We start from the raw sequence: 21,204 nt of genomic DNA on the forward strand, positions 1-21,204 counted from the left end.
GGTCCTTCTGTAGCTCAGTTGGTAGAGCATGGCGCTTGTAACGCCAGGGTAGTGGGTTCGATTCCCGGGACCACCCATACGTAGAATGTATGCACACATGACTGTAAGTCGCTTTGGATAAAAGCGTCTGCTAAATGGCATTTATTATTATTATTATTACTGTATTACTGTAGTAGCACTGTGCTTACTAGTAAACTATATGGTTGAATCACACCTCTATATGCATTGCCTTCATTAACTTTTTGATGTTGATGTGTTCCTGTGTTGAATAAACGGCATATGTGGGAGAAGTTATCTCTACCTACATGTACATACTACCTCAACTAACCGGTCGGTACCCCCGCACATTGACTCTGTACCGGCACCCCCCTGTATATACTGTTATTTTACTGATGCTCTTTAATTACTTGTTACTTTTATCTCTTATTCTTATTAATATTTTTTTAAACTGCACTCTTGGTTATGGCCTTTTTAAGTAAGAATTTCACTGTAAGGTCTACTACACCTGTTGTATTCAGCAGTACACTGTAAGGTCTACTACACCTGTTGTATTCAGCAGTACACTGTAAGGTCTACTACACCTGTTCTATTCAGCAGTACACTGTAAGGTCTACTACACCTGTTGTATTCAGCAGTACACTGTAAGGTCTACTACACCTGTTGTATTCAGCAGGACACTGTAAGGTCTACTACACCTGTTGTATTCAGCAGTACACTGTAAGGTCTACTACACCTGTTGTATTCAGCAGTACACTGTAAGGTCTACTACACCTGTTGTATTCAGCAGTACACTGTAAGGTCTACTACACCTGTTGTATTCAGCAGGACACTGTAAGGTCTACTACACCTGTTGTATTCAGCAGTACACTGTAAGGTCTACTACACCTGTTGTATTCAGCAGTACACTGTAAGGTCTACTACACCTGTTGTATTCAGCAGTACACTGTAAGGTCTACTACACCTGTTGTATTCAGCAGTACACTGTAAGGTCTACTACACCTGTTGTATTCAGCAGTACACTGTAAGGTCTACTACACCTGTTATATTCAGCAGTACACTGTAAGGTCTACTACACCTGTTGTATTCAGCAGTACACTGTAAGGTCTACTACACCTGTTGTATTCAGCAGTACACTGTAAGGTCTTCTACACCTGTTGTATTCAGCAGTACACTGTAAGGTCTACTACACCTGTTGTATTCAGCGGTACACTGTAAGGTCTACTACACCTGTTCTATTCAGCGGTACACTGTAAGGTCTACTACACCTGTTGTATTCAGCAGTGCACTGTAAGGTCTACTACACCTGTTGTATTCAGCAGGACACTGTAAGGTCTACTACACCTGTTGTATTCAGCAGTACACTGTAAGGTATACTACACCTGTTGTATTCAGCAGTACACTGTAAGGTCTACTACACCTGTTGTATTCAGCAGTACACTGTAAGGTCTACTACACCTGTTGTATTCAGCAGTACACTGTAAGGTCTACTACACCTGTTGTATTCAGCAGTACACTGTAAGGTCTACTACACCTGTTGTATTCAGCAGTACACTGTAAGGTCTACTACACCTGTTGTATTCAGCAGTACACTGTAAGGTCTACTACACCTGTTGTATTCAGCAGTACACTGTAAGGTCTACTATACCTGTTGTATTCAGCAGTACACTGTAAGGTCTACTACACCTGTTGTATTCAGCAGTACACTGTAAGGTCTACTACACCTGTTGTATTCAGCAGTACACTGTAAGGTCTACTACACCTGTTATATTCAGCAGTACACTGTAAGGTCTACTACACCTGTTGTATTCAGCAGTACACTGTAAGGTCTACTACACCTGTTATATTCAGCAGGACACTGTAAGGTCTACTACACCTGTTGTATTCAGCATTTCACTGTAAGGTCTACTACACCTGTTATATTCAGCATTTCACTGTAAGGTCTACTACACCTGTTATATTCAGCAGTACACTGTAAGGTCTACTACACCTGTTGTATTCAGCAGTACACTGTAATGTCTACTACACCTGTTGTATTCAGCAGTACACTGTAATGTCTACTACACCTGTTATATTCAGCATTTCACTGTAAGGTCTACTACACCTGTTATATTCAGCATTTCACTAAGGTCTACTACACCTGTTGTATTCAGCATTTCACTGTAAGGTCTACTACACCTGTTGTATTCAGCATTTCACTAAGGTCTACTACACCTGTTGTATTCAGCATTTCACTGTAATGTCTACTACACCTGTTATATTCAGCATTTCACTGTAAGGTCTACTACACCTGTTGTATTCAGCAGGACACTGTAAGGTCTACTACACCTGTTGTATTCAGCAGTACACTGTAAGGTCTACTACACCTGTTGTATTCAGCAGGACACTGTATGGTCTACTACACCTGTTGTATTCAGCAGTACACTGTAAGGTCTACTACACCTGTTGTATTCAGCAGGACACTGTATGGTCTACTACACCTGTTGTATTCAGCAGGACACTGTATGGTCTACTACACCTGTTGTATTCAGCAGTACACTGTAAGGTCTACTACACCTGTTGTATTCAGCAGTACACTGTAAGGTCTACTACACCTGTTGTATTCAGCAGTACACTGTAAGGTCTACTACACCTGTTATATTCAGCATTTCACTGTAATGTCTACTACACCTGTTATATTCAGCATTTCCCTGTAAGGTCTACTACACCTGTTATATTCAGCATTTCACTGTAATGTCTACTACACCTGTTGTATTCAGCATTTCACTGTAAGGTCTACTACACCTGTTGTATTCAGCAGGACACTGTAAGGTCTACTACACCTGTTATATTCAGCAGGACACTGTAAGGTCTACTACACCTGTTGTATTCAGCATTTCACTGTAATGTCTACTACACCTGTTGTATTCAGCATTTCACTGTAAGGTCTACTACACCTGTTGTATTCAGCAGTACACTGTAAGGTCTACTACACCTGTTATATTCAGCAGGACACTGTAAGGTCTACTACACCTGTTGTATTCAGCATTTCACTGTAAGGTCTACTACACCTGTTATATTCAGCATTTCACTGTAAGGTCTACTACACCTGTTATATTCAGCAGTACACTGTAAGGTCTACTACACCTGTTGTATTCAGCAGTACACTGTAATGTCTACTACACCTGTTATATTCAGCATTTCACTGTAAGGTCTACTACACCTGTTATATTCAGCATTTCACTAAGGTCTACTACACCTGTTGTATTCAGCAGTACACTGTAAGGTCTACTACACCTGTTGTATTCAGCAGTACACTGTAAGGTCTACTACACCTGTTGTATTCAGCAGTACACTGTAAGGTCTACTACACCTGTTATATTCAGCATTTCACTGTAATGTCTACTACACCTGTTATATTCAGCATTTCCCTGTAAGGTCTACTACACCTGTTATATTCAGCATTTCACTGTAATGTCTACTACACCTGTTGTATTCAGCATTTCACTGTAAGGTCTACTACACCTGTTGTATTCAGCAGGACACTGTAAGGTCTACTACACCTGTTGTATTCAGCAGTACACTGTAAGGTCTACTACACCTGTTGTATTCAGCAGTACACTGTAAGGTCCACTACACCTGTTGTATTCAGCAGGACACTGTATGGTCTACTACACCTGTTGTATTCAGCAGTACACTGTAAGGTCTACTACACCTGTTGTATTCAGCAGTACACTGTAAGGTCTACTACACCTGTTGTATTCAGCAGTACACTGTAAGGTCTACTACACCTGTTGTATTCAGCAGGACACTGTATGGTCTACTACACCTGTTGTATTCAGCAGTACACTGTAAGGTCTACTACACCTGTTGTATTCAGCAGTACACTGTAAGGTCTACTACACCTGTTGTATTCAGCAGTACACTGTAAGGTCTACTACACCTGTTGTATTCAGCAGTACACTGTAAGGTCTACTACACCTGTTGTATTCAGCAGTACACTGTAAGGTCTACTACACCTGTTGTATTCAGCAGTACACTGTAAGGTCTACTACACCTGTTGTATTCAGCAGTACACTGTAAGGTCTACTACACCTGTTGTATTCAGCAGTACACTGTAAGGTCTACTACACCTGTTGTATTCAGCAGTACACTGTAAGGTCTACTACACCTGTTGTATTCAGCAGTACACTGTAAGGTCTACTACACCTGTTCTATTCAGCAGTACACTGTAAGGTCTACTACACCTGTTGTATTCAGCAGGACACTGTAAGGTCTACTACACCTGTTGTATTCAGCAGTACACTGTAAGGTCTACTACACCTGTTGTATTCAGCAGTACACTGTAAGGTCTACTACACCTGTTGTATTCAGCAGTACACTGTAAGGTCTACTACACCTGTTGTATTCAGCAGTACACTGTAAGGTCTACTACACCTGTTGTATTCAGCAGTACACTGTAAGGTCTACTACACCTGTTGTATTCAGCAGTACACTGTAAGGTCTACTACACCTGTTCTATTCAGCAGTACACTGTAAGGTCTACTACACCTGTTGTATTCAGCAGGACACTGTAAGGTCTACTACACCTGTTGTATTCAGCAGTACACTGTAAGGTCTACTACACCTGTTGTATTCAGCAGTACACTGTAAGGTCTACTACACCTGTTGTATTCAGCAGTACACTGTAAGGTCTACTACACCTGTTGTATTCAGCAGTACACTGTAAGGTCTACTACATCTGTTGTATTCAGCAGTACACTGTAAGGTCTACTACACCTGTTGTATTCAGCAGTACACTGTAAGGTCTACTACACCTGTTGTATTCAGCAGGACACTGTATGGTCTACTACACCTGTTGTATTCAGCAGTACACTGTAAGGTCTACTACACCTGTTGTATTCAGCAGTACACTGTAAGGTCTACTACACCTGTTGTATTCAGCAGGACACTGTATGGTCTACTACACCTGTTGTATTCAGCAGTACACTGTAAGGTCTACTACACCTGTTGTATTCAGCAGGACACTGTAAGGTCTACTACACCTGTTGTATTCAGCAGTACACTGTAAGGTCTACTACACCTGTTGTATTCAGCAGTACACTGTAAGGTCTACTACACCTGTTGTATTCAGCAGTACACTGTAAGGTCTACTACACCTGTTGTATTCAGCAGTACACTGTAAGGTCTACTACACCTGTTGTATTCAGCAGGACACTGTAAGGTCTACTACACCTGTTGTATTCAGCAGTACACTGTAAGGTCTACTACACCTGTTGTATTCAGCAGTACACTGTAAGGTCTACTACACCTGTTGTATTCAGCAGTACACTGTAAGGTCTACTACACCTGTTGTATTCAGCAGTACACTGTAAGGTCTACTACACCTGTTGTATTCAGCAGTACACTGTATGGTCTACTACACCTGTTGTATTCAGCAGGACACTGTAAGGTCTACTACACCTGTTATATTCAGCAGGACACTGTAAGGTCTACTACACCTGTTGTATTCAGCAGTACACTGTAAGGTCTACTACACCTGTTATATTCAGCAGTACACTGTAAGGTCTACTACACCTGTTGTATTCAGCAGTACACTGTAAGGTCTACTACACCTGTTATATTCAGCAGGACACTGTAAGGTCTACTACACCTGTTGTATTCAGCATTTCACTGTAAGGTCTACTACACCTGTTATATTCAGCATTTCACTGTAAGGTCTACTACACCTGTTATATTCAGCAGTACACTGTAAGGTCTACTACACCTGTTGTATTCAGCAGTACACTGTAATGTCTACTACACCTGTTGTATTCAGCAGTACACTGTAATGTCTACTACACCTGTTATATTCAGCATTTCACTGTAAGGTCTACTACACCTGTTATATTCAGCATTTCACTAAGGTCTACTACACCTGTTGTATTCAGCATTTCACTGTAAGGTCTACTACACCTGTTGTATTCAGCATTTCACTAAGGTCTACTACACCTGTTGTATTCAGCATTTCACTGTAATGTCTACTACACCTGTTATATTCAGCATTTCACTGTAAGGTCTACTACACCTGTTGTATTCAGCAGGACACTGTAAGGTCTACTACACCTGTTGTATTCAGCAGTACACTGTAAGGTCTACTACACCTGTTGTATTCAGCAGGACACTGTATGGTCTACTACACCTGTTGTATTCAGCAGTACACTGTAAGGTCTACTACACCTGTTGTATTCAGCAGGACACTGTATGGTCTACTACACCTGTTGTATTCAGCAGGACACTGTATGGTCTACTACACCTGTTGTATTCAGCAGTACACTGTAAGGTCTACTACACCTGTTGTATTCAGCAGTACACTGTAAGGTCTACTACACCTGTTGTATTCAGCAGTACACTGTAAGGTCTACTACACCTGTTATATTCAGCATTTCACTGTAATGTCTACTACACCTGTTATATTCAGCATTTCCCTGTAAGGTCTACTACACCTGTTATATTCAGCATTTCACTGTAATGTCTACTACACCTGTTGTATTCAGCATTTCACTGTAAGGTCTACTACACCTGTTGTATTCAGCAGGACACTGTAAGGTCTACTACACCTGTTATATTCAGCAGGACACTGTAAGGTCTACTACACCTGTTGTATTCAGCATTTCACTGTAATGTCTACTACACCTGTTGTATTCAGCATTTCACTGTAAGGTCTACTACACCTGTTGTATTCAGCAGTACACTGTAAGGTCTACTACACCTGTTATATTCAGCAGGACACTGTAAGGTCTACTACACCTGTTGTATTCAGCATTTCACTGTAAGGTCTACTACACCTGTTATATTCAGCATTTCACTGTAAGGTCTACTACACCTGTTATATTCAGCAGTACACTGTAAGGTCTACTACACCTGTTGTATTCAGCAGTACACTGTAATGTCTACTACACCTGTTATATTCAGCATTTCACTGTAAGGTCTACTACACCTGTTATATTCAGCATTTCACTAAGGTCTACTACACCTGTTGTATTCAGCAGTACACTGTAAGGTCTACTACACCTGTTGTATTCAGCAGTACACTGTAAGGTCTACTACACCTGTTGTATTCAGCAGTACACTGTAAGGTCTACTACACCTGTTATATTCAGCATTTCACTGTAATGTCTACTACACCTGTTATATTCAGCATTTCCCTGTAAGGTCTACTACACCTGTTATATTCAGCATTTCACTGTAATGTCTACTACACCTGTTGTATTCAGCATTTCACTGTAAGGTCTACTACACCTGTTGTATTCAGCAGGACACTGTAAGGTCTACTACACCTGTTGTATTCAGCAGTACACTGTAAGGTCTACTACACCTGTTGTATTCAGCAGTACACTGTAAGGTCCACTACACCTGTTGTATTCAGCAGGACACTGTATGGTCTACTACACCTGTTGTATTCAGCAGTACACTGTAAGGTCTACTACACCTGTTGTATTCAGCAGTACACTGTAAGGTCTACTACACCTGTTGTATTCAGCAGTACACTGTAAGGTCTACTACACCTGTTGTATTCAGCAGGACACTGTATGGTCTACTACACCTGTTGTATTCAGCAGTACACTGTAAGGTCTACTACACCTGTTGTATTCAGCAGTACACTGTAAGGTCTACTACACCTGTTGTATTCAGCAGTACACTGTAAGGTCTACTACACCTGTTGTATTCAGCAGTACACTGTAAGGTCTACTACACCTGTTGTATTCAGCAGTACACTGTAAGGTCTACTACACCTGTTGTATTCAGCAGTACACTGTAAGGTCTACTACACCTGTTGTATTCAGCAGTACACTGTAAGGTCTACTACACCTGTTGTATTCAGCAGTACACTGTAAGGTCTACTACACCTGTTGTATTCAGCAGTACACTGTAAGGTCTACTACACCTGTTGTATTCAGCAGTACACTGTAAGGTCTACTACACCTGTTCTATTCAGCAGTACACTGTAAGGTCTACTACACCTGTTGTATTCAGCAGGACACTGTAAGGTCTACTACACCTGTTGTATTCAGCAGTACACTGTAAGGTCTACTACACCTGTTGTATTCAGCAGTACACTGTAAGGTCTACTACACCTGTTGTATTCAGCAGGACACTGTATGGTCTACTACACCTGTTGTATTCAGCAGTACACTGTAAGGTCTACTACACCTGTTGTATTCAGCAGTACACTGTAAGGTCTACTACACCTGTTGTATTCAGCAGTACACTGTAAGGTCTACTACACCTGTTGTATTCAGCAGTACACTGTAAGGTCTACTACACCTGTTGTATTCAGCAGTACACTGTAAGGTCTACTACACCTGTTGTATTCAGCAGGACACTGTATGGTCTACTACACCTGTTGTATTCAGCAGTACACTGTAAGGTCTACTACACCTGTTGTATTCAGCAGTACACTGTAAGGTCTACTACACCTGTTGTATTCAGCAGGACACTGTATGGTCTACTACACCTGTTGTATTCAGCAGTACACTGTAAGGTCTACTACACCTGTTGTATTCAGCAGGACACTGTAAGGTCTACTACACCTGTTGTATTCAGCAGTACACTGTAAGGTCTACTACACCTGTTGTATTCAGCAGTACACTGTAAGGTCTACTACACCTGTTGTATTCAGCAGTACACTGTAAGGTCTACTACACCTGTTGTATTCAGCAGTACACTGTAAGGTCTACTACACCTGTTGTATTCAGCAGGACACTGTAAGGTCTACTACACCTGTTGTATTCAGCAGTACACTGTAAGGTCTACTACACCTGTTGTATTCAGCAGTACACTGTAAGGTCTACTACACCTGTTGTATTCAGCAGTACACTGTAAGGTCTACTACACCTGTTGTATTCAGCAGTACACTGTAAGGTCTACTACACCTGTTGTATTCAGCAGTACACTGTATGGTCTACTACACCTGTTGTATTCAGCAGGACACTGTATGGTCTACTACACCTGTTGTATTCAGCAGGACACTGTAAGGTCTACTACACCTGTTGTATTCAGCAGTACACTGTAAGGTCTACTACACCTGTTCTATTCAGCGGTACACTGTAAGGTCTACTACACCTGTTGTATTCAGCAGTACACTGTAAGGTCTACTACACCTGTTGTATTCAGCAGGACACTGTAAGGTCTACTACACCTGTTGTATTCAGCAGTACACTGTAAGGTATACTACACCTGTTGTATTCAGCAGTACACTGTAAGGTCTACTACACCTGTTGTATTCAGCAGTACACTGTAAGGTCTACTACACCTGTTCTATTCGGAGCATGTGACTAATAACATTTGATTTGAAGATGTGACCTGTTAAATGACATTTAATGTTGAATTAGTGTCAGGTCTAAGTGCTGTGGACGGACAGAGATTCCCATCCCCACATAATTATATTAGCCAGACGTCAGATGATGTTATCTGTGAGACGAGACGGGTAGAGAGCCCTCTACTTATCCACACATCTGCATTGCGTGTATGGTGTGAGAGACTACAGTGTGCACATATGCGTCTGGTGTGGCGCCAACAGCACCTCCTGACGTTAGCCGTGCCGCTCACATGCAGCGGTCATTGTGACCACAGAGATATGGGTCATGATGATCCAGCCAGTCAGTTTTCAATCTAGGTCATCTTCTAGGCTACCTGCTAAAGAGGACCCAGTTTTCATCATGAAATTATTTTCTCTCTCCTGACACTCGCTGAGGAAGTGACTTTCAAAGTGTCAGTAGGAGACATCCTCGCTGAGGAAGTGATTTTCAAAGTGTCAGTAGGAGACATCCTCGCTGAGGAAGTGATTTTCAAAGTGTCAGTAGGAGACATCCTCGCTGAGGAAGTGATTTTCAGTCTCCTACTGACACTTTGAAAGTCACTTCCTCAGCGAGGATGTCTCCTACTGACACTTTGAAAGTCACTTCCTCAGCGAGGATGTCTCCTACTGACACTTTGAAAATCACTTCCTCAGCGAGGATGTCTCCTACTGACACTTTGAAAGTCACTTCCTCAGCGAGGATGTCTCCTACTGGCACTTTGAAAATCACTTCCTCAGCGAGCCTAATTGTCAGTAGGAGACCGAAAATCACTTCCTCAGCAAGGATGTCTCCTACTCGGTGTATGAATGAATAATGCATGTTTTTTTCCTCAAATCTGCACCTGAATAGTTTTGACTGACTGGCACTAAAAGGCTGGCTCCTCTAAGCTCCACAGACACCGCCGGCCCTGACCCAGACCATGCTGTCTTGTGTTTCAGGAGCATGACATCGAGACTCCCCATGGTGTTCTGCACGTGACGATGAGGGGCACCCCCAAGGGCAATAGACCAGTCATCCTCACCTACCATGACATTGGTCTCAACCGTGAGTGTACACACATTCAGGCTCTCATTGGCCAAGCTAGACTTTGAAATCTCTCCAAACACCACTAAAATGCATAATATCACGGGTGAATTGTCATTAGAACAGTTGACGCTGTAGAGATGTAAGAAACTGTAGGGTTGAAAGTCAAAATCTCCTTGAGCATTGGAGATATGAGCCACTATGTCAGACTGGATTGCTCCACCAGTTGGCTGCCTCATTGTAAAACAACACTGATTGTTTCAGTATATTTTTTTAGTTGATTACTGGTATGGGATGGGATTTCTTGACACGCTCAATGTTACATTCAGTGTCGTCGTTTTTGTTAAATGTCTATTTGAGTAGGATGTGACTTTAAACAGTGCTGCTGCGCCCCCCTCCCCTTGCAGATAAGTCCTGTTTCAACACCCTGTTCAACTTTGAAGACATGCAGGAGATCACATCCCACTTTGCTGTGGTTCACGTGGACGCCCCAGGACAGCAGGAAGGTGCTCCCCCATTCCCCACAGGGTAAGAGGCCAGTTCACTCAAGTCATCATCCTCAACATCATGTAATAATATCACCACAAGTATCAACAGTCATGATTGATATTGTAGACCTGAATAAATGGTGGCTATGTCGTCAGAGCCAGAGTAAACCATGAGGTGCTCTGGCTGCACCCCGCCTCCCCTTCCCCTGGCCCCGCCTCCCCTTCCCCTGGACCCGCCTCCCCTTCCCCTGACCCGCCTCCCCTTCCCCTGGACCCGCCTCCCCTTCCTCTGTGTGAGTGAAAGGACCATTTCAGACCAGGAGTCACACGGCTGGCCAGAACATGACATGGCTTTGGACTTTCATCAACTTGATAGGATGGTGTGCTGCTCCAGGTGTCTGGTAGTGTCTCTGGTCGTCAGTCCATTTTAAAAAACTAAACAGAGAGTCTGTTTTAAATAACTAGTGCCAGTTACCTCACCAAGACAGACCTATTGTACCTCAGTGATCCTGGTCCTACCGCTGTCTGTCTGTCCCAGGTACCAGTACCCTACAAACCTATATGTCTGTCTGTATGTACCAGTACCCTACAAACCTATATGTCTGTCTGTCCCAGGTACCAGTACCCTACAAACCTACATGTCTGTCTGTCTGTCTGTCTGTCCCAGGTACCAGTACCCTACAAACCTACATGTCTGTCTGTCCCAGATACCAGTACCCTACAAACCTATATGTCTGTCTGTCCCAGGTACCAGTACCCTACCATGGATGAGCTGTCTGAGATGCTGCCGTCTGTCATGACTCAGCTGAAGTAAGTTCTCCTGCAGTGTTTCCATCATGGATGTAGAACCCTATATTGTCTATGGTTTCCATAACTACCTCTTACACTGTTGTTTATTGACTTTTTAATTGTTGTTACATCTTCATTGCGGCTTGTATTTTTCTCTCCCCTTTCCCCAGGGTGAACAGTGTGATTGGGATTGGAGTTGGCGCTGGAGCCTACATCCTATCCAGACTGGCTGTAAGTCCCCAGTCCTCCTAGTCCTCCATATAACCACATGAACTGCTGCGCACCCTGCTTCTTTCCAAACATATAACAAGATCATTTGTTAAGACAAAGGTCTTTACAGGGATCATTTGTTAAGACAAAGGTCTTCAAGGGATCATTTGTTAAGACAAAGGTCTTTACAGGGATCATTTGTTAAGACAAAGGTCTTCAAGGGATCATTTGTTAAGACAAAGGTCTTCAAGGGATCATTTGTTAAGACAAAGGTCTTCAAGGGATCATTTGTGAAGACAAAGGTCTTTACAGGGATCATTTGTTAAGACAAAGGTCTTCAAGGGATCATTTGTTAAGACAAAGGTCTTCAAGGGATCATTTGTTAAGACAAAGGTCTTCAAGGGATCATTTGAGATTTTGGCAATGATGACTTATCTGCTTCCGTAGTCAAATGAAAGTGTGGATGCCATTTTTTTGCGTCTCTGTGTCCAGTATGAAGGAAGTTTGAGGTAGTTTCGCCAGACATTGCTAGCTAGCGTAATGACTGGAAATCTATGTTATCTGCTAGCATCTGCACCACTTCGTCTGTCCTCTGTCTTCAATAATAACTGGGCTGAACAACGATGAAGAGAGCAGTCTCTATCGATCTCCACTAACAAAATCATTTTACTACTTATTCAACATATAAGGGCATACTTTCACAAACTCTCTTCCTCTCTTGTTGTGTACATTAATTTCTTATGCGGTCTGTGTGTATCTAACCTAATGTCGTCGGTGTAAAAGAGTATCAAATCAAATCAAATCAAATTTATTTATATAGCCCTTCGTACATCAGCTGATATCTCAAAGTGCTGTACAGAAACCCAGCCTAAAACCCCAAACAGCAAACAATGCAGGTGTAAAAGCACGGTGGCTAGGAAAAACTCCCTAGAAAGGCCAAAACCTAGGAAGAAACCTAGAGAGGAACCGGGCTATGTGGGGTGGCCAGTCCTCTTCTGGCTGTGCCGGGTAGAGATTATAACAGAACATGACCAAGATGTTCAAATGTTCATAAATGACCAGCATGGTCAAATAATAATAAGGCAGAACAGTTGAAACTGGAGCAGCAGCACAGTCAGATGGACTGGGGACAGCAAGGAGCCATCATGTCAGGTAGTCCTGGGGCACGGTCCAGGGCTCAGGTCCTCCGAGAGAGAGAAAGAAAGAGAGAATTAGAGAGAGCATATGTGGGGTGGCCAGTCCTCTTCTGGCTGTGCCAGGTGGAGATTATAACAGAACGTGGCCAAGATGTTCAAATGTTCATAAATGACCAGCATGGTTGAATAATAGTAAGGCAGAACAGTTGAAACTGGAGCAGGAGCATGGCCAGGTGGACTGGGGACAGCAAGGAGTCCTCATGTCAGGTAGTCCTGGGACATGGTCCTAGGGCCCAGGCCAGTTGAAACTGGAGCAGCAGCATGGCCAGGTGGACTGGGGACAGCAAGGAGTCATCATGTCAGGTAGTCCTGGGGCATGGTTCTAGGGCTCAGGTCCTCCGAGAGAGAGAAAGAAAGAGAGAAGGAGAGAATTAGAGAACGCACACTTAGATTTACACAGGACACCGAATAGGACAGGAGAAGTACTCCAGATAAACAAACTGACCCTAGCCCCCGACACATAAACTACTGCAGCATAAATACTGGAGGCTGAGACAGGAGGGGTCAGGAGACACTGTGGCCCCATCCGAGGACACCCCGGACAGGGCCAAACAGGAAGGATATAACCCCACCCACTTTGCCAAAGCACAGCCCCCACACCACTAGAGGGAAATCTTCAACCACCAACTTACCATCCTGAGACAAGGCCGAGTATAGCCCACAAAGATCTCCGACACGGTACAACCCAAGGGGTGGGGGGGAACCCAGACAGGCCGACCACAACAGTGAATCAACCCACCCAGGTGACGCATCCCCCCCCAGGGACGGCACGAGAGAGCCCCAGCAAGCCAGTGACTCAGCCCCGTAACAGGGTTAGAGGCAGAGAATCCCAGTGGAAAACGGGGAACCGGCCAGGCAGAGACAGCAAGGGCGGTTCGTTGCTCCAGAGCCTTTCCGTTCACCTTCCCACTCCTGGGCCAGACTACACTCAATCATATGACCCACTGAAGAGATGAGTCTTCAGTAAAGACTTAAAGGTTGAGACCGAGTTTGCGTCTCTGACATGGGTAGGCAGACCTTCCATAAAAATGGAGCTCTATAGGAGAAAGCCCTGCCTCCAGCTGTTTGCTTAGAAATTCTAGGGACAATTAGGAGGCCTGCGTCTTGTGACCGTAGCGTACGTATAGGTATGTACGGCAGGACCAAATCAGAGAGGTAGGTAGGAGCAAGCCCATGTAATGCTTTGTAGGTTAGCAGTAAAACCTTGAAATCAGCCCTTGCTTTGACAGGAAGCCAGTGTAGAGAGGCTAGCACTGGAGTAATATGTCAAAAGACGAAAACGTCATTTTTTTTTTTTGTAAATTGAAATTTGCTATCGTAAATGTTAGCAACACCTCCGCCTTTGCGGGATGCACGGGGGATATGGTCACTAGTGTAGCCAGGAGGTGAGGCCTCATTTAACACAGTAAATTCATCAGGCTTAAGCCATGTTTCAGTCAGGCCAATCACATCAAGATTATGATCAGTGATTAGTTCATTGACTATAATTGCCTTTGAAGTAAGGGATCTAACATTAAGTAGCCCTATTTTGAGATGTGAGGTATCATGATCTCTTTCAGTAATGACAGGAATGGAGGTGGTCTTTATCCTAGTGAGATTGCTAAGGCGAACACCGCCATGTTTAGTTTTGCCCAACCCAGGTCGAGGCACAGACACGGTCTCAATGGTGATAGCTGAGCTGACTACACTAACTATGCTAGTGGCAGACTCCACTATGCTGGCAGGCTGGCTAATAGTATCCATCTCGGTCCCAGCCAGAGAAAGCAGACGCAATGGAATATGGTCATTGCAGTTAATTACCATAACGCAGCACCCCACGTAGTTCTTGACTTAATTAGATTTCTTTCTGGAGAAACGGCGCGTTGGGTTCACAAAAAAAATATATACGAAATATAAACGCAACATATTGTTTCATGAGCTGAAGTAGAATTTACCATACCATTCCAAAATGCTTAATTGTTTACATACCTGTTAGTGAGCATTTCTCCTTTGCCAATATAATCCATCCACCTGACAGGTGTGGCATATCAAGAAGCTGATTAAACGGCATGATCATTACACAGATGCACCTTGTGTTGGGGACTGTAAAAGGCCACTCGAAAATATGTGGTTGTCACACAAGACTTCGCCAAAGATGTCTTTTAAGTTTTTGAGGAAGCGTGTAATTGGCATGCGGCAGGTAGCCTAGCGGTTAAAACCGTTGGACCAGTAACCGAGAGGTCGCTGGTTCAAAACCCCGAAACCGACTAGGGGGGGAAATCTGTCTGTGCCCTTGAGAAAGGCACTTAACTCTACATGTGTGTGTGCTGCCCTGCTTCCTCTGCTGCTGGGCCCGGTCTGTGACACCTTTGGTCTTCTATGTTCCACACAGTACGGTCAGTACAGTAACCCCCTATCCTCTGTCTTCAGCTCAATGAGCCGGCCCTGGTCGAAGGTCTGGTCCTCATCAATGTGGACCCATGTGCAAAGGGCTGGATGGACTGGGCTGCCTCCAAGGTAAGAATGTGCCCACACACACACACACACACATTTCTATGCTAACTCTGTGCATTTTAGAGTCATACTAGATTGGCACCTTGGAACGTAATTATTTGTTCTTTGTTTTAGATGTCCGGCTGGACCAGCAACCTGGTGGACATAGTGATGGCCCACCACTTCAGTGATGTGAGTCAGAGGGCTGTCTGGAAGGGTGGGAGACTCTGGGATGGGACAGAGGGAAAGGGCCATGCAGACTTTTCTGACATGCAGGGGGCAGAGCATACTGGCTGAATATCAGGGGCAGAGCATACTGGCTGAATACGGTGGGTGGTTGAAAGGTCTTGATAGCCCTGTCCAGGGGCAGAGCATACTGGCTGAATACGGTGGGTGGTTGAAAGGTCTTAATAGCCCTGTCCAGGGGCAGAGCATACTGGCTGAATACGGTGGGTGGTTGAAAGGTCTTAATAGCCCTGTCCAGGGGCAGAGCATACTGGCTGAATACGGTGGGTGGTTGAAAGGTCTTAATAGCCCTGTCCAGGGGCAGAGCATACTGGCTGAATACGGTGGGTGGTTGAAAGGTCTTAATAGCCCTGTCCAGGGGCAGAGCATACTGGCTGAATACGGTGGGTGGTTGAAAGGTCTTAATAGCCCTGTCCAGGGGCAGAGCATACTGGCTGAATACGGTGGGTGGTTGAAAGGTCTTAATAGCCCTGTCCAGGGGCAGAGCATACTGGCTGAATACGGTGGGTGGTTGAAAGGTCTTAATAGCCCTGTCCAGGGGCAGAGCATACTGGCTGAATACGGTGGGTGGTTGAAAGGTCTTAATAGCCCTGTCCAGGGGCAGAGCATACTGGCTGAATACGGTGGGTGGTTGAAAGTGACGTAACAATCTTTTCCCCCTCAGGATGAGCTGTCTGACAACCAGGAGATCACCCAGACGTATCGGCTGCACATCGCCCAGGATATCAACCAGGAAAACCTGGCCCTCTTCTGCAATGCCTACAACAGGTACAATACTGTACATAGAACCCCAAGAATAACTGGCTGTCCATTTTGGGTAGAAATTATAGATGTGTTGATTTGGTTCATCTATTTGTTATGACAGCCGTCGGGACCTGGAGATTGAGAGGCCTGTCATCGGTCTGACTGACGACACGGTGAACACACTGACGTATGTAAACATGCTGCAGACTGTATTACTGCAGCTCCGTCTTATTGCCTATGGACTGTATGTTTTGTATGTGAGTTGTTGTTTTTCATAAATTGACTGGTTCGAGCTCTGAATGCTGATTTGGCTGACAGCTGTGGTATATCAGACCATATTCCACAGGTATAAATAAAATAATACATTATTTTTACTGCTATAATTACGTTAGTAACCAGTTTTTATATAGCAATTTGTGGTTTGTGATATCTGACCAATATACCACGGCTAAGGGCTGTGTCCAGGCACTCCGCGTTGCGTCGTGCATTTAGAACAGCCCTTAACCGGTTTTCCCTCCTGTCTCTCCATCCAGATGCACTTCTCTGCTGGTGGTTGGTGACACGTCCCCGGCAGTCGATGCAGTGGTGGGTGCCCACTTTATCTCCATGGCAACACAGTAGCGAATAAGCCAGAGGGTCTGATTCCAATACAAAGTATCAACCCCCATCAGGGACAGTGTGTTCAGTCTATAGAGACGGGGGTTGAGGTCACTAGACGTAACCTTTCTGAATAGGAGGGGCCAGACTGAACCCTGTCTAAACTGCTGTTGTATCTCATCCATCGTCTTTTCTCGTTTACAGGTTGAATGCAACTCGAGGTTAAATCCAACCAAAACAACCCTTCTTAAGGTGTGTTCCATTGCTCTTTTGTTGTTAGAAATAGGAGTGGTAATGCTATGTGGTCCCTGCTGTTCTGCACACGATCTGAATGGTACTTAGAGGTTCAGCATTCTTCCATGTGTTCATAGGCCAGTGAATGTTAAGGTGTTTTGACTAACGGCATGGTCCTGTCTTGTGAGATTCTCCACTCTGGTCATGCTCTGGTTACTTCCTTATAGATGCAAGACTGTGGCGGGCTTCCTCAGGTCATCCAGGTGAGTCATTAACTAGTTTTGTGTTTGTCTTAAACTACACTTAAGTGGTCCTCTGTAACTCCGTTGTTTAGAGAATGGCGCTTGCTTTGCCAGGACCGTGAGTTTGATTCGCGGCACCACCCGTACGTAGAAGGTATGCATTACTGTAAGTCGCTTGGGATGAAAGCTTCCGATTTATATTTCAACTGTTACTTCATTCAGTTTTATTTCAAATGGCTCCATTTAACGGATGTTTTCTGTTTGTGTCTTACAGCCGGGTAAACTCGCGGAGGCCTTCAAATACTTTATCCAGGGAATGGGTTACAGTGAGTACTTCTCCTTCAGTCGTCTCTGGTGTCAGACTTGCGTTTTTTTTAATGTCCTGGTTGTATCAGTCTGTTCCATGTCCTGTTTACTGAAGTCCACCTCTTATCTCAGAATGAGACCTATGTCCAACTGATATCCCATAGAACGTGACCATTTCAGACAGCAGCCCTCCCATGTGGGTATCACACACAGAAGATACTCTTATCCAGAGTGACTTACAGTAACCGCTAGGCTACCAGCCGCACACATTTATGCCCTAAACTAAGGCTAATGTAGCATTCGTGTAGCACTTCAAGAATACAGCGTAACCCCAGTATCTACAAAACCACATGTACTGGATGTCCAAGGATGACAAAGCATTACTGGTAACTGACAAGGGAGCTAACCTCAAGCTAACCTTGTCTCCTTTTTGTTTGCAGTGACTTTTAACAACGGGTGTAAGTAGTGTGATGCTGAGTAAATAAATGACATGCAGCATGGTCTTCCCTTGAACATACACTACATTTGCCAAAAGTATGTGCACACTCCTTCAAAATAGAGTATTTGACTATATGAGCCACACACGTTGCTGACAGGTGTATAAAATCGAGCACACAGCCATGCACTCTCCATAGACAAACAGTCAGTAGGAGAACTCAGTGATCTTCAACGTGGCACGTCAAAGGATGCCACCTTTCTAACAATTCAGTTCGTCACATTTCTGTCCTGCTAGAGCTGCCCCGGTCAACTCTAAGTACTGTTATTGTGAAGTGGAAACGTTTAGGAGCAGCAACGGCTCAGCCTCAAAGTGGTAGGCCACACAAGCTCGCAGAACGGATCCGCCGAGTGCTGAAGCATGTAGCGTGTAAAAATAGTCTGCCTTCGGTTGCAACACTAACTACAGAGTTCCAATCTGCCTCTGGAAGCAACATCAGCACAATAACTGTTCATCTGGAGCTTCATGAAATGGATTTCCATGGCCACAGAGCTGCACACAAGCCTAAGATCACCATGTGCAATGCCAAGCATCTGCTGGAGTGGTGTAAAGTTCACCACCATTGGACTGGAGCAGTGGAAACACATTCTCTGGCGTGATGAATCATGCCTCACCATCTGGCAGTCCGACGGACGAATCTGGGTTTGACGAATGCCAGGAGAACACCACCTACCTAAATGTGTAGTGCCAACTGGGGATTTTGGTGGAGGAGGAATAATTGTCTGGGGCTGTTTTTCATGGTTCGGGCCAGGCCCCTTTAGTTCCAGTGAAGGGAAATATTAACGCTACAGCATACAATGAAAATTAGACCAGGGATCATAAACTAGATCCAGCTGTGGGCCGATTTTTATTTCTTGAGCGGATAGTCGGGGGACCGGAACATAATTACTAATCATTTGTAGACTTTAAATTGACCGCAAGAAGATCAAATATATATATTTGACTAAAACAATAATTTCAAACCATGCTTACTTTTTGTCTCTCTTTTGTGCTTGGGAATACTTGGAAACAGATTGGTTTTTAAAAAGAAAATCACTTGGAGATGATTTCCTGGTGTCTTTACAGTATTTTATGTCCAACAACGAAAATACACCAGAAAACTCGGGGATCAAGTAAAAACACAGCGGGCCAAATTCGGCCAACGGCCTGCCAGTTGGGGAAGCCTGTTCATGACGATTCTGTGCTTCCAACTTTGGTTCAGCATGACAATGCCCCTGTGCACAAAGTGAAGTCCGTACAGAAATTATTTGTCGAGATTGGTGTGGAAGAACTTGACTGGCCTGCACATAGCCCTGACCTCAACCCCATCGAACACCTTTGGAACGCTGAATGCAAGCCAGGCCTTATCGCCCAACATCAGTGCCCGACCTCACTAATACTCGTGGCTGAATGGAAGCAATGTTCCAATATCTAGTGGAAAGTCTTCCCAGACGAGTGGAGGCTGTTATAGCAGCAAAGGGGGGACCAACTCCATATTAATGCCCATGATTTTGGAATTAGATGTTTGATGAGCACATATGTTTGGCAATGTAATATACCTTGGTGTGTGGGATGATCTGTAACACAGACGACAATGGTTCCTTCCCCCAGGTCTTAAGATGCAGTGCCCTAAACAGGGAGGGTGTTTACAGGCCTACCTTTTAAAGGTGTGGTTCATTTAGGCCTGCTGAGAGCTGATCTGGCTTGTTGAATAATCATCATATTAGAAACAGACCACGTATTGGCCACTGTATGTTAGAACGGCCAAATTCCATTGGCTGCCTTTGATCACTTTGACATACTTGAATCTATTTTTTTTTCTGCGCTTCAAAATGTTTCTTTTGTTCATATAAATATTTAAAGTTTTGAGTTGCTAGCTCACAGAGTGGAAAATGTAAGGTGTTAGGGAGGTCAGAGTAAAAGCTGCTTGACTATTACAATAGTCTCAATGGGTGTTTGTCGTTCTCCCTCTGGAATCTTCATCTGAACATTAAGCCTTCTGTACCTGTGTAAACCTCACTGGCAAAACCCTGCACCCCCTTCCACCCCTCGTCTGGCTTGCCCTCACCCCTGGCCCTCTCCCCATGACCCCTGGCCTTCACCTACCCTCCCCTGGTCCTCACCCCTCCAGTGAGGGCTGACTGAGGCTCCAGTGGTTCTCCAGGTATGGTAATGTCAGTGGCAGATTAGTGTTCTCATTAAAGGCTGCTCTTAAGCCCCACAGCATGGCCTGACCCCCTGCCCTGGGGACCTGTCTGGAATCCCGTGAGCCCTGCCCCCCTGCCCTGGGAACCTGTCTGGAATCCTGTGAGCCCTGCCCCCCTGCCCTGGGAACCTGTCTGGAATCCCGTGAGCCCTGCCCTGGGGACCTGTCTGGAATCCTGTGAGCCCTGCCCCCCTGCCCTGGGAACCTGTCTGGAATCCCGTGAGCCCTGCCCCCCTGCCCTGGGAACCTGTCTGGAATCCCGTGAGCCCTGACCCCCTGCCCTGGGAACCTGTCTGGAAGCCCTGAGCCACCTGGCCAGCCTGTTGTGCTCTGCTCTGCTGGAAATGTGCTGCTTGGGTTTGTTCTGCTACTGCAGGGACACTCACATGGTGCTGCTGGAGGGTAATGTCAGGAGAGCAGGGCCTCAAGAGAACCATGCCGCCTCCGCACATCACTGTGGGAAGGAAGATCTGTCGTTGCCTTATTCCAAATCCTACCCTGTGAGGGTGACCCTTGATGTTTTGTCTGCAACAAGTGACTACAGAGGCACTCCAAGCGGCACCCTAGGGGCTGGCCCGGGGTTAGTTTTGGATTGAGTGTTGGTTCATCCCACGCCCCCTCATTCTTCCACCTCTTAGAGGTCTGTTTTCCTGCTTCAA

At 44.8% G+C, this 21,204-nt stretch overlaps 1 protein-coding gene across 3 annotated transcripts in view; it reads left to right on the top strand.

Annotated features, from left to right (window-relative positions):
* LOC124045542 (protein NDRG3-like) overlaps window positions 1-21,204 on the top strand; it is a 74,808-nt gene that overhangs the window by 47,762 nt on the left and 5,842 nt on the right. For all 3 annotated transcript variants that reach the window (XM_046364897.1, XM_046364899.1, XM_046364898.1), the window contains 12 exons: window positions 10,256-10,361; window positions 10,748-10,868; window positions 11,576-11,638; window positions 11,788-11,848; window positions 15,433-15,519; window positions 15,631-15,687; window positions 16,406-16,509; window positions 16,607-16,672; window positions 17,019-17,070; window positions 17,287-17,334; window positions 17,544-17,579; window positions 17,833-17,884. In XM_046364897.1, coding sequence (XP_046220853.1) covers window positions 10,256-10,361; window positions 10,748-10,868; window positions 11,576-11,638; window positions 11,788-11,848; window positions 15,433-15,519; window positions 15,631-15,687; window positions 16,406-16,509; window positions 16,607-16,672; window positions 17,019-17,070; window positions 17,287-17,334; window positions 17,544-17,579; window positions 17,833-17,884 — 853 coding nt within the window. The remainder of the gene's footprint in view (window positions 1-10,255; window positions 10,362-10,747; window positions 10,869-11,575; window positions 11,639-11,787; window positions 11,849-15,432; window positions 15,520-15,630; window positions 15,688-16,405; window positions 16,510-16,606; window positions 16,673-17,018; window positions 17,071-17,286; window positions 17,335-17,543; window positions 17,580-17,832; window positions 17,885-21,204) is intronic.

Source organism: Oncorhynchus gorbuscha, linkage group LG10 (assembly GCF_021184085.1).
Source record: "Oncorhynchus gorbuscha isolate QuinsamMale2020 ecotype Even-year linkage group LG10, OgorEven_v1.0, whole genome shotgun sequence".
Classification (NCBI taxonomy): domain Eukaryota; kingdom Metazoa; phylum Chordata; class Actinopteri; order Salmoniformes; family Salmonidae; genus Oncorhynchus; species Oncorhynchus gorbuscha.